The 26,146-nt window shown below is 38.5% G+C and overlaps 1 protein-coding gene across 2 annotated transcripts in view; it reads left to right on the top strand.

The window, feature by feature from the left end:
- The window catches only part of fbxw4 (F-box and WD repeat domain containing 4), a 34,925-nt gene that overhangs the window by 8,514 nt on the left and 265 nt on the right, over positions 1-26,146 (top strand). Inside the window, exons 6-9 of one of the 2 annotated variants that reach the window (XM_086093584.1) lie at positions 8,412-8,477; positions 12,946-13,086; positions 19,447-19,588; positions 20,660-20,801. In XM_086093584.1, the coding sequence (XP_085949710.1) occupies positions 8,412-8,477; positions 12,946-13,086; positions 19,447-19,588; positions 20,660-20,791 (481 nt within the window). In that variant the 3' untranslated portion in view covers positions 20,792-20,801. Of the gene's footprint in view, positions 1-8,411; positions 8,478-12,945; positions 13,087-19,446; positions 19,589-20,659; positions 20,802-26,146 lie in introns of those variants that run through there. The other variant, XM_086093585.1, reaches the window with a different exon arrangement.

Genomic DNA, 26,146 nt, shown 5'->3' with positions numbered 1-26,146 from the left:
TCATCTACCGTTCAGAATCCCTTTTCCACGTATTATTATTATAGAGAAGGCTCTAAAGTGTTTGCTTACACGGTTGGTGGTTATTTTTAAATTTTTTAAATCGACAGTCTGAAACACGATAAAAACAAAAACATCGGACTTTTCGTGTATGCTTTAAAAAAAAAAAAAAGAAGCTACATCACAACAGCTTGTCATCAACTATATTTCATGAATTATATGAATGAGCAAACAAATAAATAACATTTTAATTATTGGAGGAAAAAAATAGAGCATTTGCGATTCTTCTTCCACTGGTCTTTATTTGTGGCTCTTTTCTTCTTTGATGGTTTTGGAGCAACTCCCAACTGTTTCTGAGACAGCACTGCTCCATTGCTTCAGCGTATAATACCACAATCGCAGTTAAAAGGGACGCTGATTTGATAACTTTCATTATGTCAAAGCTTCTTCAGGGCACAGGTGGCCCATAATTTGGAGGCAAATATAATAATGTACAGTGGTCCCTCGCTACTTTGCATATCAGTTATTGCGGATTCACCGTATAGCGGATTTTCATTTGTGCCCAATTGGTGACCTTTCTAACCCGGTTTCAGGTTAAGGTAAGCCATTTTAAGATTAAAAAAGAAAAACTTCATAAGCAATTTGGTAATTTTGTATCCTAAAAGTTTAATTTATTAAGTGTAACAAGTGTTTAGAAACGGTGGGAGCTGTGTGGGAGGTTCATAATGGCTTGATAGAGGTTAAAAAAAATCAACCCTCCCCCCCAAAAAAAAAGTCAACCTCTACTTTGCGGAAATTCACTTATTGCATGCTTGGAACGTATCGCCAGCCAAAATTGAGGGAATACTGTACATGCAGATTTTATTTGCGACTCATACCAGGAGAGCCATTATTTGATAGTTTGGCTTTGATGATCTCTCATGTTGAGTAGCTGAAATCCAATTATGTCGGCACATTATTCTGTGCCACATTCTTGCCAAACTAGGCGCTGCCCTGATTTTGAGTCCGTGCGTGTGGGTTTGGTGTGGGATGCATGCAACACTGACCATTAGTGTAGGAAAAAAGGGGGCCTGGGCAGGAGCCAGTGAAGGGAGAAGCTACCCTGAAGGGAGGTGAAAACAGGGAGGGGGATAGAATTGTTTTGTCTCGAATTCCTCAAGCACAACTACAAAGATCTTCCAGGGGCCAAAAGCGCTTTTGAACATTTTAAAAGAAGAAAATGATTGTTGGATAAACCGTCAGCTATTCGCCACTTTCTCACCAACAACAGGGGGGATGACCTTTGACATTTAGTATCAAAGTACAGGCTGACGCCACAGCAGCCACCCAGCCAGCCCGAGTCTGCCTTGTATGAGTGCCCCCCACCACAACCAACGCCACCCAACCTCACACACTCCAATTTCACCCCCACTGCTCTGCCCCACTCAACCTCAAGAAAAAGCCTGAAATTCATGTCTTTCTCATTGCTCTCTCCCAAGCCGTCCCTGTGGCTCAGGAGTCAAGAATTCAATTAGTTAAAAAAAAAAAAAAGAAGAAGAAGAAGAAAAGAGGGAGGCTGCAACAATGCGATAAGGGGGCAGAATGTGCGTTCCCACAGGCTAAAAGCAGGGCGCCTTCCCTGGGGCCCATAGGGCCAGAAGATGCACACGGCAGGAGGTGAGAATAATCACAGCTCACTCTGAACCCCCTCATTACACATACACACACACTCACCTTAAATTAGTTAACATGCATGGAGAGCTACATGCATTACAGCCATTCCCTTGAAGAGAAACACGCATCATGGACGATTCTCACAACTACCACAGACAGCCGCCGCCAACTCACAAAACAAGACGCACACATACATACAGTAGTTGCTCATTGGATAATACAATACGCGAACCCCGATCCAATGAAGTGGAGACCTTGTGTAAAACGTAAATAAAGACGGAATACAATGATTTTCCATGATTCCTTAACTCATTGACTCCCAGACATTTTCACTGAAGCAACCCCCATCGCTCCTGGCTGTTTTACTGGATTTTGACTGATATCGCAAGGCCCACAGAATATTGTGTTCTATTGCCATAAAAACACGTAGCCTACCTTAAAGAAAGATTAGAGTCTCTCTTTTCATCAGGAAAAAAAAGTATATTTGTATCTGTTTCCGTTTTGCAGCAGTTAGCATTAGGATATAGCTAAGTTTCATCATTCTTCACAAATCAGTTTAAAGCAGTGAGGGAAAGAGCTTTTTGCTTTTTTACTCTGCTGCCACCTGCTATCCCTTTTTTTGTAATATCTACCATTGCTTTAAACAACCTCTTCAGGTCAGACGCTGCATCAAAGCGTTCTGTATGCTCTAGCATAAAAAAACAAACAAACAAAGAAAAACTTATAAATATGTTTTTGGGCGTGCAGGACAAATTATTAAAAACGTATGAATACGTTTTTTGGGTTTGAGTGAGTTAAAAGCAGGAACAAGGGCATGCTTACCACTATGTTCCTTTTAACTATGTTCCTTTTAACCAGAGGTGGACAGTCTGTTGGTAGTGACGTAATGTCCGTCGCCGACAGACCCCTGTTTTGCTGACGAATGGCGAATGACGAGGGAAACTTGGGAGGGGGTGAATAGCAGACTAATAAATGACGGCGTGACCTATGTATTATAATTAGCCATTACTAGATCTACAGTTATATATATTTTTTAAATGTACGTTGATGTGACAGAATATATTTTTTTGCATATTATTGAGATCAATAGTGTTTTTTTAAATGAATGAATTATTAGTTCACCACTTGATGGCGCTAAATTTGACATACTCTCACTTCAATCAGTTTAATATTGTGCGGACGACTAGGGAAATGTATATAGAACAAATATAGACCCAATTATTAAATTACAGAAAAAAAGTGATTAGACTAATGAATAAGGTTGGCTACAGAGAATCAACTAATCAATTAGGGTTTAGGGTTTTAAAATTGATGGATATTGTGTATTGGAAAACACTAGAAATACTTTTTCTCTTTTGTCTTTTGTCGTATGTCTTTTTTTTCCTTAAAAAAAATGGAAATACTTTTTCATTCAGTAGACAATAGCCTACTTGTTTATATTCAGAATTTCTTTAAGAGACGGAAACTATGACTTATGGGCAGTGTTGGGTATGTTACTTTAAAAAAACTAATTGGTTATAGTTACTCATTACTTGCTTAAAAAAGTAACTCACTTATTACTGTTGTTATTTATTCATGTATTCATTTTAATACAAGGAATTAAAATTATGTCCAGGCTATATAGGGTGTTTTCATTTATTTTTGTGAATAATAAATGCCTCACTCCATAATGACATGTATAATAATAATAATCATTATTATTATTATTGTAATTATAATTCATTATATTTGGAAGCGCCTTTCAAGACCCTCAAGGACGCTGTACAACTGTTGAAAACCCCAATTTAAACCAAAATTATACAGATTAAAGTAGCACTAAGGAACTTTTCAACCGTTAAATATTTTCATAACTCTTCTGATAAAACATCAACCTAAAACTAGTACCTTTTCCATGGCCTGAGGGGGTCTGTATCATTTTTACTGGCACTAAGCAACTTTGAGAAGGATGGTAGAAACACTGCCACTCAAAAAAACTACACGTGCTTACTGCTTTTATGGCGTAGGTCAAAAGCTACCCCGGATGAAAGAACAGTCAATGATCAACATTGGCTCGGATTTCACTCACGGGCGTGAGCTAAAAATACGTCGCAATGCGCTTGTCCTCATAGGAAATGCGGTCTTCCTTCAGACATAACAATACTGCTTTTGTCCATATGGCACCGCCATAATCAACGTAAACTGAAAGTTCCTTAGTGTTGCTTTAAGGTAATCACTGCAATTACATGGGTTCTGCAGCTCTTGGATCTATCAACAGGCATTTTGTCCCCATTACTTGTAAGCAAACTGTTCTAGCGCTCAGATTTAAAGGACGTCTTCTCCTCTTCAGACTCCATTTCAGTTCCTTCCATAGAAGTTTAATAGGATTTAGATGAGGTCTTTTCAGGACAGTCCAATGTTTGTTCTTCACATTCTTTAGTACTTTTAGCTGTGTGTTTTAGGTCATGATACTGCTGGAAGACCCGTGACCCCCGCACCTCACACCGTGCTTTCTGGTACTGCACAGTGCTGCAGCCTTGATAGTCTTGAGATTTCATTGTACCCAGCATTGATTTGACGCCCTGTTGGTTAAAAACCACAACGGTCTCTGTAATCATTTCAAAAGCCGTAAAAAACTTTTCTTTCTGACAGATGGAGGCGAGATGCTTTTTGACATGTCGCTTCAGTATTTAGAGGTGCAAAAATGAAGCAAGCAAAGAGAAGAACGCTGTACTGTACTGTGCTACAAAAGATGGAGGAGGCTTGGTCATGACTTTCACGAGTTAATCTTAAATCGTTTTTTTTGCATTATTACGTTTTTCAGCTGCAAGTAATCTCAGGTGGCTTTTTAATTCTTAAATGCAAGAATAACAGAAATTTTGGCTATGTATATATGTATTTATGCCATTTCACATTTTCTTAATTCCCCCCCCCCCCTCATTTTTTTTTTAAGTTTCAAGGAAGGACAGAGAGTGTGAGGTTTGTGACTTGCGTGTTGGTTGTGTGTCTATCAGTCAGGGTTCAGTTGCAGCCTTTGACCATTGTCTCCTTCTGTGACCAATATAAAAGCATGATAACCCTTTCAGCTCAGACATATTTAGAGAGCAGATAAAAGCACCTTTTACAAACTGGATACACGTTGGGCACAAAGCCCGGGGTCAAGCGCAACAAATTAACAACCCTCTTTCTGACGGAGGTGATTGGATTTTGGGGGGGGTTGAGAGTGGACCGCCCCTTGAGCCCTTGGCCAAATACTTGCACATTCCCTCAGTGGGGTTGTGCCAATTCATGTGTAATTGGTCATAGGTTAACCTAACTTCATTCATGTTTGTTTTGGTTTTCATAGATGTATCTTGAAGAGAACACTAAGGAACCTTCATAATTGAAATAACATTAAAAATAGATAATTATTTAATTGAGCGCAGAGCAAGACGCATACAAATGCAATAACAGTGTCCCCATGTGTATCAATTGAATTGAATATAATTTTTTGCATAATCTTTCATTACATTAAACACATAGAAGTTCTAAAATGACAAATAATGTGAACACCATCACTACCTTTTGTTTTTTTCGTTTATTCGCACATGGACAAGAAGAACGAATGTCTTTATTAAACTGAAAAAAAAATCTCCATGAGAGAAAGGTTTTTGTGTTGACTGAAACAGGATTGTGTAAATAAGCATACAGAGTTTATATTCATTCATGTAAAAAAAAAATGTGTCAAGAGATTTAACTGTTTACAAAAGAGGTGTGGAATGAGCTACAGAACTACTATAAGTAGCGAATCTCTTTTGCAGGGTAAAACATTTTTGAAGGTGAGAAGGATATGTACTTCCCCATATAATATTGCAATATACTAAATAAGGATCTATTATACAATAATAGAGAATTTTAAGACAGCGCTGATTACCAATGCTTCGCAATTTACAAATAACACCAATAGACTTGGATATTTTATTACTAATTGGGTGAAAATTGGTTTTCCAACTTAAACATTCGTCAATCATGACTCCAAGAACGTTTGTTGAAGAAATGTAAAGAAATTGGGTTATTTCTTATAGAGCGATCAAAATTAAGTTTTGGATATTTTTAATTTTTTTATTTGAATATCATAAAATTAGATTTATTCAAATTGAGGGATAATTTGTTTGATATGAACCATTTCGAGATATTATGTAGGTCAACGTTCGCTTCGGTCATAAGTGATCCATATGTGAGAAGAATAAATGAGTATAATCTATAAATAGTATATGAGGCAAAGAAGAAGAGGCCGCTGCCGAATCATTAATATCAATAAATAGTAGTGGTCCAAGGATAGAACCTTGAGGTACTCCACATCTAAGGGTGGCACAATCCAATAGACATCCATTTAAGCACACAAACTGTTTTCTTCCACTACAGATGACCGAGTGGCAATTCACAAGTTGGCAAATTCCTTAATGACAGTTCACAACTTAAACTTTCCCAGGAGTCATAGTTAGTTAGTTAATGACATATGTATGTGCGTTCAAGGCAAGTGTCTCACTTCGGATTTAGTCTGTCTGACCCTAACTGTGAAAAAAATGCCAGCTGATGGGGTTACCCAAACGGCAGTGGAGGCCCAGGGTGTTGATAGTGATGTAAAGTGAAGTTAGCGGGTGAGACACACATTGGGGCAGTAGAGGATATTCCATCAGAGACGATGTGTGTTTAGGGTGGACACCTGCCCTGCATTAAGCGAGAGAGGCCCTGACCTTAGCAGCTATAATATCAGTACAAGCTCTGACCCTGATCGGGCCTGTTGGGTGCTTTAAATGGGTGCGGGAGAAAGGGGACATGAAGGGGTGGTTACTTCTGTCATTGTAAGGCACCCTGCCTCCCCCGGAGCCATCACCCATTGAAGGGTGAGTAATGTGAGTAATAGAGAGTAATAGGATCCAGATAGTGATTGTGACCATAACCCTATTGTATCCTATGTCAGCAGGGTCAGAGGTCACCCACCATGCTTACTGGTCCCGGCCTCACCCGACCCATTTGTGCCCTAAATGAGTTTACCCAACACTAATTACCAGGGGCTTGCCAGTGGGCCATGTTGACTAACGGGCTTGACAGCTGCCGCTATAGTCCTCTCGCCAGACAAGTCAAGATTGTCATTTTAGAATGTGAGAGCGTAAAATGTGTTGGTCTCAAAAATTGTTGAGATGTTCTTGTTTCCTTGCACTAGTGTTAATATTCAGCATTGTGTGCAGTGCCGGTCGTTCCGGTACAACCTTTGCCATCAAACTCAAATCATGACAAAAATGTATTCAATGGTTCCCAACAACTTGTGTTGGAGGGTATTTGTTGTTGGTGATGTCATTATTTGCATGCAGGGTTTCCCCCAGAAAACCTGCTAAGCCCGGTGGACAAAATTCAACCGGGGGGAGGGCGTCAGCCGACCTACCGACATCCAGTCATTAGTATTCATCGTTTGTTGACGGAGGAAGTCAGTGCACGCAAGGCTCTGAATTATTATTATTTTTCTTTGAGGACCAGTTTTGCGAAATCATTGACTTCATTTTAGGAGCAAATTTCTACTTTTTTTTTCTTCAGGTTAATTCCAGGGATGTAAAACAAGAGTTTTATGAAACAATAACGAAATGACAACATGATAAAAACGAACAATTGTTTTTCTTTTTTATATAATCAACTGTTTTGATCTCTTCAATTCACATTGTGTAAAGCAGCAAACTTTTTTCTTGTCTAGTAGCAAATCTAAATGGGCTAAAAAATAAATAAAAAATAAAAAAGATATACTGTAATGTAATTTTGACAACATTTATTGTCCAAACCTCAAAAGTCAAAATCAAAATCCAGGGCTCCATTATGAAAACAAACATAACATTACAAAATGGGTTATGTCTATTGTTATTTGATGCACGTTATATTCCGTTTTGCAATATGTCCGAACGTCTTTGAATGCATCATGCGACGCGGAGAGATGGAATGAGATGGGAGCAATCAGAATAATTAATCTTGCTGATTATCGTGCGCCTACTAATAAACTCTACTCTACTAATAAAATCACATATACTTAAATTTAACGATCTAGTGGACTTTAAAACCGCCCAATTTATGCTTAAAATAAATAATAATATGCCTGCCTTGCTGTGGTCAGAAGCTCTTCCAAACACAGCGTTAGCAACTTTGAGCTGAGAGGAACATCGATGTTTAGGAAGAAAAAAAAAACGGAACAAATGTGAAACAGAGTGAAAGGAGTAAAGTTGTAGAACAATTGTGATTGTGTAACTCAATTATGAATTTCAAATACATGTATAAATGCAAGATTATAAATGGTTATGAAATGGCAGTGTAGTTTATAGTTATTGCAAAAATATGGATCAAATATATTTTTCTATATATATCTGTGTGTGTGTGTGATTGTTACGACCAAATAAACTAAAGTTCAGTTTATCAGGTAGCTTTTCTCTCCACAGTCCAGACATTTATTAATTTGCTAACCGGTGGCACTGCGCTATAACGCAATTCCAGCCAGACGTCTATCAAAGTGTACACAATCACTCAAGTACGGTATTTAATAATTCCGGCGTTAAACATGCTAGCTAGCAGGTTAGAGTAGCTTAGCACTTGGCATTAGCATGTAGCTTAATCGCTGAGGATGCAGAAGAGGAATGCCTGCTCTGACATAAAAAAAAAGTTTGAACTTAATTTCTGTATTGAGATGCACTTGTATACATTTACTGGCAGTAAAATCTTTTTGTTTAGAATTAATTGAAACTTGTGTGCTTTTTGTTTGTGTGCAGTTCCTTTGTGACCGGTACTGCTTGTTGTGAGAACTTCTCCCCTCTTCGCATCTGGGATGTTGAACGGTAAAATTTTAAATTCATCACACATTTTATATCTGTATTTCCCCCCCCCCCAAAATTCTAGATTTTCATACTCTTGTTGACAAAAGTGGAAACAAATGTTAAACTAATAGAAATAGTTCAAATTAATTTTTGACGTCTATAGCCGTCAATGGCAGTGAATGTGTTAAAAATATTGACAGATGTAGTATAAATATATTTCCTCGTCGATCCAAACACGTCCCTCATAACTTTGTAAATTACTCGTGTTAGGGTCGGCTACGGGGACTGGCTGCAGGATGCGCACAAAGCTAACTCCGATATATGACGGAAGTGTATGCATGCAAGGGAACTTTGTTTTCCATTTGAATAGTCTGGAAGTGGAACTCTGTAAATTGAAGGTGTTAACACACGTTTTCAAAATCTGGTTTCAGTCCATTTAATGCAATAGTTTTGTGTGTGTGCGTGCGTGCGTGTGTGTAAACTTACGAGCTGTGGAGCAAAGTAGAGCTTTTGAAGCTGTTTAAAATTAGGGAGTTGGAAAATTCCTGCGTGTGAAAGACATGGCTTAAAATTTATCCATCCCTCACAAGGCCCCTGTAATTCCTAGCTTTACCTGGTCAGATTAAAAGAAGACAACACAACTAACAATATGCGTCTTCCTGTTCCCAAGGGCTGGAAATATGAGAAGGGAGAAAGGATAACTAGGGAGGTGTGAAAGGAAGTACACACATGGACAAAATTGTTGCCACCCCTCTGTTAATGGAAAAAAAAAAAACGACAGTGGTGGTCACAGAAATAACTTGAATCTGACAAAAGTCATAATACAAATGTAATGACTTAATCATTTCTGAATTCATCTGTAGGGGTGTCTGCTTCAACAATCAGAAGAAAAGTCAATCGACAAGGCTTACATGGAAGGCTTGCTAGAGAAGTCAATATATGGGCGATCATTTTATGCATTATATATTTTTTTTTTTTCTGCCAAAAATCGGTATCAGCATCGGCCTCAAAAAATGCATATTGTTTGGGGCTTATTTAACTTTGAACACCTGAATTCACGATCGATGCAGCAGCAACAACAACAACAACAACAACAAAAGAGTTTCCAACTGTCACAAAGAACTCTCATGATCATTAATTCAGAGGTGATCCAATACAAGTAGCTCCATCGGAGCAGCACCCTATCTTTTCACCGTCTTGCACCCATGGCTAAACAGAAGGTGGGGGTCAGCAGCATCAAAGCAAAGATTCCTGACCATATCGTTCCCAAAGATTCCCCTCTGTTGCTTGAGAATGGAGGCCGCCTTTTTTTAACAATCCATGGGCTTGACTGCAAGATTCCCAGCATTCCTCAACCCTGGAAAGATTGGCTCAAATGTCTGGGCCGGAAGCTCGACATTTAGCAGTATTCGATTATCTCCCGCAGGAAATCTTGTATTCCCGACGTTTGGAGATCAGAGGTGCAGGGTAATTGGGTGGACCCGCAACAGGTCGGGACGCTTCCCTCTGTTTGTTTTAGTGAGTAAAAACCTCAGCAGGGCCACTATTCTCTAATTGTCAGACAGCTTTTGAAACCTGGACTTGTTTCCCCGTGTCCCCCCATGCTTCTAGACCTCAGCCTTAACATAGCCTCCAACCACTTGTGTCACAAAACACACACAGATAGTGCTTTCAATTAGCCGTCCTCACACTAGATAATGCCCTTAGCGTTTTCCATTTTTTTCCCCCCCCTTTGACAATTCATTAATGATTTCTCCTTTCACAAGCTGTGTGTGTGTGTGTGTGTGTGGCCCCTAATAACAACCTGGCTCCTGCAGTGAGACCAGACAGGCTTAATTCAGGACATAGACCCTGTGTGTCACACAGCTAGTAGCCCCTCATGACAATCACGGAGTCTGCGAGTGCCCCCCCGTGCCCGTGCGCGCCCCGACCTACCAAACCTCCTAACCAAACCCCCCCCCCCCCCCCCCCCGATTGCCAACTTCACAAAGTAGCTTCTGTATTGTATTTCTAACTGCTCTTTATTTATTTATTTCCAAACAGGCAAATTAATTTCCCCTAAAAGTAATGCATATCTAGTCTTAGTATAATTGCTGTTTAAAATGGTACATTTTCTCTTTAGTCATTTCGATTAATTAAAAAAAAAAAATCCTCAAATGCTTGACTTGCATTAATAGCTAAAGCTGTAACATGAGCCTACCTTTCTTAATTCAACATTGTTGTTGGTGTGGTGTATGGTTTACTAGGGGTGTCAAAATGTGTGCGTTCATTTTGAGTGAATGACAAGCTCCTCTAACACCGCAATTTTTTTATACTTGGAAAATTCCAGTTGCAACACAGCAGACACGTCCACATCAAAATTTAGCAGTAATGATGTAATGATAATGCATATATTTGTGGAGAACTGGGGTCAAGTTGTATTTTACAATTTTTTAAATGTGCAGAATTTCACATTATTTCTTGTTAAAGATTAGATAGCTCTCCATATGAAATAAAAATGCAAAAGGCTGTCACCAACATCTTAAAAATGCAATTATGCCATCTAGTGGCAGAAAAATGACCAACACAAATCAATATCACACTCGTTTTTTTACAATACAGTACATCTTTTTAATTTTAACTCAATTTTATGAATTATGAAATTACTGTATTGATGACTAAAAGATGCAGCATTGTTTCTATTAGTTTAACATTATTTCCACTTTTATGATGACAAGAATATGAAAACTTTCAAATTGAAAAATGATCGTACATGTTATTGTACAATTAGAACAGATATAAAATGTGCAATCAATCGTGAGTTAATTATTGAAGTCAAGCGATTAATTACGATTACAATTTTGAATCACATGACACCCCTAATGTTTACAAATTATGCTAACCTATGTAGTTACTGCGATCTCAGAACACAGTGACTTTAATCAATATATTTCACTATTAGCCGTTTTATCAAGGTAAATCCATTGTTTTGGGGATTTAATCCAAATCAAAGATTTTGACGATTATGACAAAAATACTGCATATATAAAAATAAGACGTCAGATTCATGTTTGTGCTTAATCCTTCTAAGTAACAAATGTAACAGAAGTTCATTCAGAAGAGCCAAATGTTAAATGGGAACGGTTGGGAGAGGTGTGCTTTAACATGTGACGGTTGTCTAAGTGGTCATAAAAATATTGAATAGTGACAAGCTCCATTCGAGAACAGGACACCTTAAAATGAGCTTGAAAGTCAAGAAACGTTTTCGAGTTCACACCCTTGAAGTACGAGTTTGTCAATTTTACTTTTGCATTTATTACACTCAATAGTGGCAGGTTGTGGCATTATTAGGAAAAAACGTCAATAATTATTACTTAAAGAAAAAAGATGGACACGCAAAGCCGCTGCTTCCTAGTTTTGTGGAATTGAGAATAAGATGCCAAGTCATTATTTGGTTATGAATTAACATGATTGGGGGAGGGGGGATGTTTTTGTTTTTTTGTGGGGGAAAGGGGGGGGGGCTTTGTGGCATGTGCTAAACAGCTTGGTTTTAGTGTTTAGGAGAAAATGAGGGGTCACTACCCCACACAGGCTCAAACTCAGCCAAATCAAGGACTCCCCATTGGCTAAGACTTTGCCATGAGACCCGGGCAATGAGAAAGCTCTCACCCAATAAGGCACCCTGCGGAGAAGGTCCTAGTCCAATAAGGTGGCCCCCTGGGCCAAAGATGAGGGATTACCAGACAAGCCCTCTGGATTGAGCCTCGGGGCAAGAAGGGGGGGAGGGCGAGCCGCTGTACAGGGGCTGCTCGGTCACCAAGGCTAGCGGACTCCTTTAAATGGTTGCTACGGGGCAGGTATCAAATGTGTGAAAGTCACACACAGTCACGGTCACGAAGGGTATTAAATGGCAACAAAGAGACAGTTATAATGCAATAATACGCACTGCTGAGTGCAGGTTATTCTCCAATAATCAAGAGACCTGCAGCAAGCTGTACTGAGCTGTGATCACGGGAGCATGGCGCATGCTGCACTGGGTTGGACTGGCACACACAGTCGCGCAGGTCGTCACACCGCATCAACCTAGAACATAGTTTATGTATCACATTAGAACAGTTACTTCTTCTTCTTTTTTTCCACAGAGTCGTACTCGGTGTCCCACCCGTGTTCACTGAGCAATGCATGACTTTTGGATGGTTTTTACTATGTATTTTTAATGAACGACATGACTCAAAAAAAAATATGCTGCTGCTGCTGCTTTTACAGTTAGCATAAAATGCTAGATGAATTTGGTGCAGTATTTGGCTTGCTTCAAAACAAAATTATTATAAATTATGATTTTTTTTAAACTTTTGTCAGATTCAAGTTAAAGTATTTTGTCCACGTGTGTACATTGCAGCCATGGGCAGCTTTAGCTTTACAGCTCCAGGGGTGCATTTTGGGTGCTGGACGCTGCTCATTCATTCCCCCAAACGTGTTTACGTGTGTACATTCTTTTCCTTGCCTCCAGGTCGGAGTGTGTCTGCAATCTGGGTTCAGAGTTCCGTCGAGGGGCTGGTGTGTTGGATATGGTGTTTGAGACACCTTTTCACCTCTTCACCTGTGGCTATGACACATTTATTCGATTATGGGACCTTCGCCTAAGTCCACAGTGAGTGCAAGTCTGTCTTTTTTGCCGAATAAAAGTACAGTATTTCGACACTATGTTATCTATTGGGACAAAAGTCTTATGATTAAAAAGTGGCAAAAGTGTTTTTTCATGATTTTACACAGTATCCCGAGTTTCTGAGGTATGCTTTTTTTCTCGAAATACCCTAGAGATCAACACTATTAGACGTACTGTATTTATAAAGCATATTTGTTTCGGGAACTCTGAAGCATGCAATGAGACTACTAGGGATGTGCCAAAAAATCGATTCTCATTTAGTACGATACAGAAATCGATTTTAAATGTCCCAAAATCGATTTTATTTCAATTATTGTATACTGTTTTGCCTTTGTCTGTGTGTGCCTTTATTTGGAGCGCTGTTCATGTTATACCCAATTTGGCCACTTAGGGGCAGTGTGGTTCCACGCGGTCTGATACACTGTTAAGTTGTAGCCACATTAGAGAGAAGGAAAAAGTCCCGATCAAGTTATTCCAATAAAAGTTGTTTTTTTGCAGTGTGCAGCCGTTCTTTTGAGTGATAAAAGAGCCGCGAGTAGCGCGCTAATTAGCATTGGCGAGTCAGACTGGAGTAGATCATTATAATTCCTCACACATCTATAGATTGAAGCAAAAATAATTGTCAATCCAATCATTTTCAATCAAAAATCGTTCTTAATCGAAAATCGATTCTGAATCAAATCGTAGACCCAAAAAAATCGTAATCGAATCGTGAGACATTCAAAGATACCTTCATCTCAGCCATAGCCACAGCGGTGACCCCTGTTAAAGACCATCCTCGGACACATGGCTGTGGTGTCCTTGAGCAAGACACAAATTCCCCAAACTGCTCGAAATGAAAACTAAATTAAAAATATTTTCAACAACGCACGGGACCCGAGAGAAAGGGATGTGATATATGGACACATTTTCGCTACATTGTAGTGGAGAAAAAATACAAACTTATGCGTGATTTTAGTCGAAAGGAAGCAATGTAGGCACAAGGTACCTGCAAAAAAAACCCTGAAGAGACACGTCACAGTTCACCACCAAAACATTGTGGTAAGATAAGGAAACGTTTTGTAACACTCAAAATCAACTCAAAGTTCAAAGTTTCCTTTTTTTTAAGCACTAAATTTAATGATACACATTGAACAACACGTAATGTGCATTAACCCAACTCGGATGTTCAAAATTTCTCTGTGACAAGAAAGAACAAGTTGTCTTTGCAACATTTTTGCAGTATTGAACGTAACCTGCCAAAAAGCAACACTCGCACGATACAAGCTTTACCAGATGAGGCGAAGCTGTCATGGCTGCCGACCGCGCTTCCTTCCATTTTGACGTCCTGAATGTGCAGTGATCATGGGGCTCGTTTTGTTTTCAAATAGTGTCGTTTGGTTTTTAAACGTCTGATTAAAACGCTTTACAATTTTCGTAACTCGCCCTTTAAGTGTAAGGCATCAAAATTCCGTAAATCAATTGGGGGACAAGTGGCGTTCACTTGGGCCGGCATCGGTTTTATTTGCTTTATTTTGGGGTAGTGGGGTTCAGTCAAGTGAAAGTAATATGATCTGATTGGCAGATCACTCTGGGGATTTGCAAAAGGGTAGGGCCGGGGTGAAAGTTTCATGCGGGGGTCCCTCTTTAGATATCAATAATTAATAGCATCCACCTTAACCAGCATCAAGAGGCTTCTCGGGTCCGTTTGGAAGTTCAGGTTGCCTGGAAATTCGGGCAAACGTCAAACATGGATGCATAGTAACAGACATTCAACTATCCTTACATTCTGATTAATTCAAAACTTGGTAAAAATGACCAGAGAGGCGTTATTACGAAATAACTTACGTGGACGACTTGTTGAATTGTATTTTTTAGGTGCCACATCTTATGTTATCACCTATTGTGATTGCTCACTCTAAGTGAAGTGCGCTTGCGTGTGTGGATGTCTGCCAGTTGTGTCCCTGGTGTTTCTTAATCACTTATTGATGAGGCTGCACTAATGGAGGGATCAATGCCTATTTGAGATGGTTGTCAATATGTTGCTGGCAATATGTTGCTGGCTCACACGTTCCTTTTTCTTTATTCTTTCCAATTTTTTGACGTGCTTCTACTTTCACATAATTCATCCGATTTTTGTCATTCCAACTTTGACATGTTAAAAAAAATTCACGACAAGGGTGCTTGTATTTTTCTCATTACAAAAATTATCCACAATTCTGTTTTGCACCCCAAAATTCCCCATTCATCTCCATTGGCAGATTCCTTTTTTTTTTATTCCTCCCACTTTTTTTGACGTGCTTCTACTTTAACATAATTCATCCGATTTTTGTTATTCCAACTTTGACATATTTCAAAAATTCATGGCAAGGGTGCTTGTATTTTTCTCAATCCAAAAGTTACCCACAATTCTGTTTTGCACCCCAAAATTCCCCATTCATTCCCATTGGCAGATTCCTTTTTTTAATTATGGGCCTGCTAAGCGGAGCAAGCAGCAGCGAAGCTGCTGCTTGCGGAGCAAGCAGGCACATATTACTATCCTAGAAAATGGGTTTATTATTATTATGGGCCTGCTAAGCGGAGCAAGCAGCAGCGAAGCTGCTGCTTGCGGAGCAAGCAGGCACATATTACTATCCTAGAAAAAAGGGTTTATTATTTTTTATTATTCCACGACTTTTCCGCAAAAATGCGGCCCGAACCGTAGATCGCACCGGGACAAATGAGGTATCAAACGATGCGGCTCGCTCTGACTCGCTGCGCTATTATTTTTATAAGAATTCCCAGTTACCATGGCGACGCTATTCCCAAAAAACTCCCCCAAAAAATCCCATAGGAATGAATGGGAAACCGGAAGACATCAACTCCAATCAAGCACCTTTTTCCAAGACACGCTGCGCGCGCATACGTTAACCGACCGATATGAATTTTAGCTCATTTTGTTGGAATTTTTGTCATCTTTAGCTCTGTGTCAAAAAAAAAATTAAGGAATGAAAGCTCTCCCCCCTGTGCGGGTTCAAAGACAGTGAGTGAAATATCCTTTATCCCATGTGTGTGTATTGCATGAGCTAGAGCGGACCAATTAAGAATCAGAGTGTAGACAGAGAAAAAATAGATTTCAAGTTTCACTTCAACTCGTCACCATGGCCACAATCTTTGCTCACTAGACATCAAATTCGCACATTTTGTAGCCACAAGCCTCTGCTTTCTGAAGAACTAAGTTTTATTTGGCTAAGGTGTCATTTAGTACCTTTATTTTCACTTTAAGCGAGGAGAAGTCGCACATTTTTGATCTCTTTTCAATGTAATTTTCGCCCTTTTTGCCTCTTCATTTTCGATCAATCATAAGTTTTCAACCTGCTCTCATTTGGTCATTTTTCATCCGATTAAAAAACTGAGAACATGCTCGCGTTCCCCAAACCCTTGCCGTTCTAACGAGCCATTTCTGGAATCTGCATCTTCAACCGTTAAGTCGCGAGAGGCTTTTGTTTGAGGTGAGCGTAATCCTATACAAATCAATGGAGTGTTGGTGCGTGACGTCTCCTCACAACTTAAAATCAAATGTGTGTGCGTGAATGTGCATGTTTTGTAAAGGGGCAGTGAGATACTGTTAATTATGGTAGATTCCACATTTCTTGACCGATTTCAATGGTTTGAATTTTAAACTGTTCATCTCATTGAAATGTTGGTTAAAATCAAATGTGTGTGCGTGAATGTGCATATTTCTTAAAGGGACAGTAAGATACTTTATTTGATCTTGATTATGGTTAACTTTTACATTTCTTGAGCGATTTCAATGGTTTCAATTTTAAACTGTTCAGCTCATTGAAATGTTAGTTAAAATCAAATGTGTGTGCGTGAATGTGCATGTTTCTTAAAGGGGCAGTAATACTTTTAGTAGATTATAACTTCCACATTTCTTGAGCGATTTCAACGGTTGAAATTTTAAACTGTTCAGCTCATTGAAAAGAGTTGCAAGAGTTAGCAGGCCCATTCAAAATTTCCGCGGGAATTTTTCTAGTTTTTCTTATTTTTTAATCTTCCGCGTTTTTTTCTGCTAAAATGCGGCCCGTACCGTAGATCGCACCGGGACAAATGAGGTATCAAACGATGCGGCTCGATCTGACTCGGTGCGCTATTATTTTTATAAGAATTCCCAGTTACCATGGCGACGCTATTCCCAAAAAACTCCCAAATAAAGTCCCATAGGAATGAATGGGAATCCGAAAGAGATCAACTCCAATCAAGCACCTTTTTCAAAGAGACGCTGCGCGCGCATACGTTAACCGATTGATATGAAAATTAGCTCATTTTGTTGGAATTTTTGTCATCTTTAACTCAGTGTCAAAAAAAAAATTAAGGAATGAAAGCTCTTCCCCCTGTGCGGGTTCAAAGACAGTGAGTGTAATCGCCACTCTGATACCCAATTAAGGCTTCAGTGACGGGAACCAAAAAATCTATTTCCAAAAGTTTCACTTCAACTCGTCACCATGGCCACAATCTTTGCTCACTAGACATCAAATTCGCACATTTTGTAGCCACAAGCCTCTGCTTTCTGAAGAACTAAGTTTTATTTGGCTAAGGTTTCATTTAGTACCTTTATTTTCACTTTAAGCGAGGAGAAGTCGCACATTTTTGATCTCTTTTCAATGTAATTTTCGCCCTTTTTCCCTCTTCATTTTCGATCAATCATAAGTTTTGAACCTGCTCTCATTTGGTCATTTTTCATCCGATTAAAAAACTGAGAACATGCTCGCGTTCCCCAAACCCTTGCCGTTCTAACGAGCCATTTCTGGAATCTGCATCTTCAACCGTTAAGTCGCGAGAGGCTTTTGTTTGAGGTGAGCGTAATCCTATACAAATCAATGGAGTGTTGGTGCGTGACGTCTCCTCACAACTTAAAATCAAATGTGTGTGCGTGAATGTGCATGTTTTGTAAAGGGGCAGTGAGATACTGTTAATTATGGTAGATTCCACATTTCTTGACCGATTTCAATGGTTTGAATTTTAAACTGTTCAGCTCATTGAAATGTTACTTAAAATCAAATGTGTGTGCGTGAATGTGCATGTTTCTTAAAGGGGCAGTAAGATACTTTATTTGATCTTGATTATGGTTCACTTTTACATTTCTTGAGCGATTTCAATGGTTGAAATTTTAAACTGTTCAGCTCATTGAATTGTTGGTTAAAATCAAATGTGTGTGCGTGAATGTGCATATTTCTTAAAGGGACAGTAAGATACTTTATTTGATCTTGATTATGGTTAACTTGCACTTTTCTTGACCGATTTCAATGGTTTAAATTTTAAACTGTTCAGCTCATTGAAATGTTGGTTAAAATCAAATGTGTGTGCGTGAATGTGCATATTTCTTAAAGGGACAGTAAGATACTTTATTTGATCTTGATTATGGTTAACTTGCACATTTCTTGAGCGATTTCAATGGTTTAAATGTTATTTTTATTGCGTGTTTCCACGCGAGTTAGCAGGCCCATTCAAAATTTCCGCGGGAATTTTTCTAGTTTTATTTTTTTATTCCTCCCACTTTTTTTACGTGCTTCCACTTTTCCATTATTCATCTGATTTTCATCATTCACAGAAAGTTCTGCTGGGGATTATCTTTGGTAATATGTCCTATGCCTGGAACAACACATTCCTTTTTCTTTATTCTTTCCACTTTTTTGACGTGCTTCTACTTTCACATAATTCATCCGATTTTTGTCATTCCAACTTCGACATATTTCAACAATTCACAGCAAGGGTGCTTGTATTTTTCTCATTCCAAAAGTTACCCACAATTCTCTTTTTTGCACCCTAAAATTCCCCATTCATCCCAATTGGCAGATTCCTTCTTTTTTTTTTATTCCTCCCACTTTTTTTTGACGTGCTTCTACTTTCACATAATTCATCCGATTTTTGTCATTCTAACTTCGACATATTTCAACAATTCACGGCAAGGGTGCTTGTATTTTTCTCAATCCAAAAGTTACCCACAATTCTCTTTTTTGCACCCTAAAATTCCCCATTCATTTCCAATGGCAGATTCAACATTTCACATTTAAATTGTTTCAAATTGACACAAAGCATTTCGCTCATTCAAGTCACCTTTGGTGATGACCTTCAACATAATTCAACATATTGATTATCGTGCACCCCCAAATTCCCTACTCATTTCCAATCGGAGATTCAACATTTGACATTCAAAACATTTCACTCATTCAAATCACCTTGGGGATAAACATTAGGTACACCCAGGATTCTTGTGAATCGTTACATCCCTCGAATGAAGTAGTTCACAGTAACGTCAGCGGAATTTTATTTATGTATTTATTTTACGTCATTGTATGTTAAACTGGCCATTCTTCCCAACAGGAAGAGTGTAATGGAGTGGGAGGAACCTCATGACAGTGCCTTATACTGCATACAAACAGATGGAAATCACATGATAGCCAGCGGCTCCTCCTACTATGGTGTTGTTCGACTGTGGGACAAAAGACGGACTAAATGCTTACAGGTGTGTTTATGGTTTTTTTATATTTTTTATAATTCACATTGTAAATTAAGCAGTTTATTAGGTACCGGTGAAGATTGGACACCGTAGTGAAGTTGCCATGGTACCATTGTGATTGTAAACGTTATTTTCATGTTCTCTGTTATTTCTTATGAAGATACTCATTTAAAGGTCATAAATAGCATAGACTGAGTTTTTTAAAGGGATGGACTGTATTTTTTTTTCAGAAGGCAAGTAACGATGCTAAGCTATTTAAAATCTTGTCACTCCTAACACAATTTCTCAAGTGAAAACACGTCTTGCTAAAATGTTAGTCTGGAGCCCTGACCTATAATGGAAAAAATCCCAAACTATTGTACCCCTGGTTGTAATACTACGATAAGGTCCAATCAATGAGGATTTCATATTTTGCGTCTTTAAACTGTATTATTTCAAGAAAATATGACTTATCGGAAGTTACTTTTTTTTTCAGTTAAAAATCTAACTGAATATTCATTTTGATAATGTAATAATTATTTTAATATTTGACATTTTCTGGCCTTTATATCTCGTTCAAGCCGTTATTCGTGGCAGGATTTAACCGAATGTGTAAAAAGATGGGCACGGGGCGGTAAAAGAAGCAAGAATTTGTTTATCGTACTGTATATGCACTAGCCCAGATTTAAATCTAAAGTGGAAACCGTTTTGAAATTATTCCTCATTTTAACTTTTTTTCATGTCACAAAAACCTGGCATAAAGTATGATTTCATCATTAATTGAGAAACATGGGCCATGATTTTGACTGGAATTCTGCTCAGTTTTATAACACCTTATGGTTTTACCCAACTTGCATCGCTTATCTACCTGTGGTGATGATTATTGTTGTGAATAAATAATTTACCAATGCCTATAAAATATTGCATTGATACATTATTTATTGAAAACCAAATTTGTAGCCTCCTTTATCATTACTGTCCAATTTAACAGGTCACTTTTCTTTGTTTTTCTGACAACAAGAAAATGGTTCTCTTTTGTAATGTAATAGAAATTGTGTCAAATTGTAAAATCTGTTTGTTTGTTTTTTTATTGTGCAGTTTTTCCAGTTGAGCTCTGACCTAGTGAGCAGCCCAGTGTACTGCCTGCGTTTCGGCAGCTCTCACCTCTATGCAGCCCTGGCAACTGCACTCCACTCATTAGACTTCAGACACAACCTCAACATCAGATGACACATAGAATAAAAATATTGATTTTAAACCTCATTGACTTTTGTTTTGTCATGCTTCATGCAACTAATTACATCCTAAAGACTAATACGGTTTGATCAGGACTTTTTAACTCATTCACTGCCATTGACGGCTATAGATGTCAAAAATTCATTTGATGTATTTTAATGAGATTATCATTTTTTCCCCACTTTTGTTAACAAGAGTATGAAAACCTATAATTTTTTTATTGTACATTTAGAACAGATATCAAATTTGGGATTAATTAGTGAAATCATACAATTAATTACAATAAAAAAAAATTATCACCTGACACCCCTAATTTTTAATACAATTGTATTTTTTATCACATCAGGCGGTCTTTTTTTTATTGTAATCAATCGCATGACTTCAATAGTTAACTCACGATTAATCACAAATTTTATATCTGTTTAAAATGTACAATTAAAAAAATCTAGGTTTTCATACTCTTGTTAACAAAAGTGAAAAAAATATTAAACTACTAGAAATAGTTTAAATGAATTTTTGACATCTACAGCCGCCAATGGCAGTGGATGAGTTAACACAATCCATTCAATGACACTGGTTTGATTCCAGCTTGTTCTCATTCCAAAATAATTGTTTCTTTCGTGATGATGAAAGCTTGATGGACAGAACAATCCAAAAGTCATTTGTTGGACATAAGAAGCATGCTGGAGCCTGCTGGAAGAACGGTAATCCATTAGCCGGAGGGCAGTAGACGACACTCGCGCATGCTTGACACACAAAATGCAAATGCGCACACACTGCCTGTAAGGAAAACAGCTCAAACTTTTCCTCCCCAACTTTGTGACTGGGCTGTCTGAATGCGTCTGAGGTCTTTGAAGTGATTAAGGCACATTATCCTCTTGACAAACTCAAGTCATCGCTGTGAATACACGCTGTTTGGATGTACATACATTTGACCCGAGCACCTCAGATCACACACCATGGCGGATTTGCATGTTTGATCCCCCAAATCCACTTCTTACCACACATGGATACAAGTAGATGGTTTACATTTGTACCGACCCTGGATTATCCACACACACATACAGTGCACCTGGAGTTTCCAACTACAAAGGCTGGTTTTGGTGGCACTCAATTCCTGATTTCCAAATTGCACCAAAGCTATAGATAGTGGAAAAATTGGATCACTAGATATTTCAGTTTCAATTAACTCATTCACCGCCATTGACGGCTATAGACGTAAAAAAAAATCATTTGAACTATTTATATTAGTTTAAAATTTGTTTCCACTTTTGTTAACAAGAGTATGAAAACCTAGAAAAAAATTGCATTTAGAACAGATATAAAAATTGTGAATTAATCGTGAGTTAACTAGTGAAGTCATGCGATTAATTACGAAAAAAATTAATCGCCTGACGCAACTAATTTTGAACAATCTTATTTAAAAATAAAAAATAAATAATCTTATTTTCATTTTTTGTTTTTAATCTTTTCTTAAAAAATAAAAGATTATTAAAAATTAGGGGTGTCAGGCAATTACATTTTTTAATCATAATTAATCGCATGACTTCACTAGTTAACTCACAATTAATCACAAATTTTATATCTGTTCTAAATATACAATAAAAAAATCTAGGCTTTTATACTCTTGTTAACAAAGATGGGGAAAAAACGTTAAACTAATAGAAATAGTTCAATTGAATTTTTGACGTCTATAGCCGTCAATGGCAGTGAATGAGTTAAGGGAAATTGTATTTCTATAGTGCAAATTCTCAACAGAAAGTCATCTCAGTTTACTTTGATATGGAGCAGGTCTAAACCCATGCTTCATTTTGACAGCCCGATGGAGACACAATCCAGTGCAAAACCATAGGCCGATCTCAAGCCTGGATAAATTCAGAGTTGCATCAGAAAGATCTTAACGCGTCAGATTGACTTGTGAGACTGAAGCTTGAAATCGAGGATGTTATGTTTAATGTTATTAGTGGTTACGCCTCACAGGAAGAACGTGAACAGGAAGAGAAAGAGACATTCTGGAAGTAGCTGGACGAAGTACTTCAGACGAGAGCGTCCCAGATTCGGCAGATTTTAATAGGAATGTTCATGAAGGCAACTGTGAAGTCTGCAGTTTGCTGGTTTGGTGTGTTGGGAGTCACCAGCATCATCCAAATCACTCCTCATAGCTTTAAATATGGCACACACACACAACCCTATCCTCAAAAACTGGAAATCCAACGCAAACATCACACAATGGAAAACGTTTTTCTTGATCATTTATCCATTGTAGTGTATATCATCATTTATCCAAAACGTACACACTCCCACTCACACGTTTGTCTTTCTATCATCGTGGGGACATCTCATTGACATAATGCATTTTCTAACCCCAACTATCAAAAATGATTGCCTACCCCCATTCCTTACCCTAACCTCAACCATAACCCAATTCAAACCTAAACTCTAAAACGGCTTCCTTGAGATGGGAGACCAAGATTTGTTTGAGTGTTGTGGATGTTTCTTTCATGATGGAATATCAGAAGAACCTTGCTGATTGAATTTGTCAAGGTGATTCTTTCATTGTTTCCACTTACCCTGAGAGTTCAGTTGTGGAACTCATTTCAGTCTGCCTAATACATCTGTATAATGTACTAATACGGCCATCTAGTGGCCACACAAAAAAGTACACTAATAAACTCAGCTTTATTTATAAATCGCAACTATTGCTGCATACAAAGTGCTGTACATGGAATCAAAGTCAGCAAAAACAGGTACAACAAAAATAATTTTATAAATAGAATAAGTAGGTAAGTACATAAAATCAATAATAAATCAATAGCAAGAAATAGGTAATTGAATAAATAAATAAATTGGAATCAATAAATTAACACAAAATACAGCAGTGCTTTAAGACGAATTTTAAAAGTGGATAGAGAGATTGGGAGGCTGCCTAATGTTTAGCAGAAGGCCGTTTCAAAGGGAGGAACTGGCAACTGATAAAGCTCGAACCCATCCTCCGAGTGTCGTTTGCTGACCTGAGGCACCGGGCAGGTGCGTGGTGGTGGAGGAGCTCAAAGAGGTAAGGTGAGATAAGACCATTTCGAGATTTGAAAACAAATAGAAGAATATAAAAATGAACTGCAAATTTCACGGTCCAATTTAAAATCGCTGTCTATCTTAGCACCCACGTTTGAGACTGTTGGCTTTAGATAGGGGCCCAAGTCAGCAGAATAAGGTGGGCCACTGCGACCAAAGACCATAACGTCCGTTTTCTTTTTTGTTGAAGTTCAAGAAATTGAGTGCCATCCAGGCTTTGATTTCCTCCAGACAGGACAAAAGTGAGAAAGCGTCCTTTTTTGCTAAGCGGGATTTTGATCTGACTGTCATCTGCATAGCCGTGAAAAGTGATGCTAAGATCCATATAAATAGCAGTCCATTCCATATTTAAGCTTCCAGCATACGGCATGTCAAAATGCAAATCATTTTTGAAACTCAATATTGTTGGGTTCAAAGGTCAAAACAACACGTTGCAAAAGCAGTGATGGCTCTTAGAACACCCTGAGCCATCTAAATCATATAATGCAAATACCTGAGCCCAAACTAAAGTGTCAGTCTTTTTATTGAACAACACAAGTATTATTTGCACTGTACACTTAACCACAAATACACATGCAACCCCCATGGATAATCTCTCACCCATAGCAAAGCCACCCAGTCCTTCCACTTCACCTGTCAGTCATTCCTGGGTCCCTGGTGCTCAGCAGACCAAATGCCTGTCAGACCTCCAGCAGCCCCTCAAAGAAGCAGCCCCCTCCCTCCCCCTTGTCACATCCCACCATCCCTCCCCTACTTCACCTCAATCCTTGTCAGACCCGCCAAACAAAAATAAAGTCACATTCTAGAGCGTGGTCGGGGCTCCTGCTTTGCAGATCAGTCAGTGGACGCATGATTGTCGCTCACAGGGTTGGGCCCTTAATCCTATTGTTTCTCCGACAGGATTACTCTCTGCGCTCCCTCGCTCCCTGTGGCAGTGTGTGAGAGAAAGGCTAGATTAAGGGGATTAGCATGTATCCTCCTGACTTGTCAAACTGGGATGTAAGGAACCATTGACTTTCTTGGGATCCTGAATGAGGAGGCGCCTGGAAAAAAAAAGAGGCCGTGAAAAGCAGCAAACAAACAAAAATTCCTCAAAGAACAATGTGATTTGTTCTCTTTTGTTCCCTAGAACTGGGCTAAAAAGTTCAAAAGACAAGTCATGATGCAAGAACCTGGGGGGGGGGGGATATGGAAGAGGACATGTTACATGACTACAAAGAGGGTCAAGGGGAGTGAACTGCTGTTTTAGCACAGCGTTACATATGTGACTGGCAAAAGGGTCCTTATGTGCCCAAAAAAAAAAATCTAAATTGAGATATTCATATATTCAAATTGTACACTTAATCCCCTTTAAAATGATATATAATACATTGGCGTACCTCCAAAATTGACAAAGTAACAGCAATTTTAATATTGGATGGTAGAAATCCCTCGTTTTGAGAAATACGGGTTTAGCTAGCTAGCAGCTAAATCAAAAACACTCCCTAGCTACGATGCATACTGCCTTATAATTACTTATTATTTTCATACACTTCTATTACAAGTTTGCCCTTTGTGCTGCTGGGAAATGAAACAAGTATCTCAACATTAATCATAGCGACATGCAGACCCTTTTTGCAGGAAGCGGGTCACATATATTTAGTGCGGGGGGGGGGGGGGGGGGGTCGTTCTAAAATGTACATCATAGCTCAGATTGGATTTCATCCATTAATAGAAACTGGGCTACACTAGGAGGACCTTTTTATCAAGTACACTTTAGTTAGGCTTCCCTCAACTTTGTCAGTATTTAAGTGACAGCTTTTACCGCAGTCATGACATTTGACAAGAGTGTCACGAATGCAGTGTTTCACTTTAAAACGTTACAGTAGGTTCATAAATTAATAATTTGACTCCATCTAGTGGTAGTACTGAGAATGACAGACCGCCAGCGTTATCCTTCAAAGGGTCCACTGCAGTTCTTAGTGGTACGCTGTTTATATTGAGGTTCAAGTTTCCGTGGTCTCGCTATATTTTTCTTCTTCTTTTAATTACAGTTTTTTACTCTGTTTAATACTGTTTGGATAATTTTCCAAGTTATCCATTACACTTGCTCTTTCTTAACATCCACCCATTTTAACATCAATTCGTTGTCTCTTTTTATGTTAAATGTAGTGTTTAAAAATCGTGTTTGAACATCTTAAAGCAGGCCTCTCAAACTTGCAGCCTGGGGAGCATTTATGGGCCGTAGGATGATATTTTGGCAGTCCCATACTTGACAAAAGTTTAATGCGAGTGCGA

The sequence above is a fragment of the Leptonotus elevatus genome, chromosome 13 (genome assembly GCF_054856555.1).
Source record: "Leptonotus elevatus isolate MCC_2025b chromosome 13, RoL_Lele_1.0, whole genome shotgun sequence".
NCBI classification, from domain to species: domain Eukaryota; kingdom Metazoa; phylum Chordata; class Actinopteri; order Syngnathiformes; family Syngnathidae; genus Leptonotus; species Leptonotus elevatus.
The sequence above is the reverse complement of the archived record's forward strand: the minus strand, read 5'-3'. Positions and strand labels throughout refer to the sequence as shown.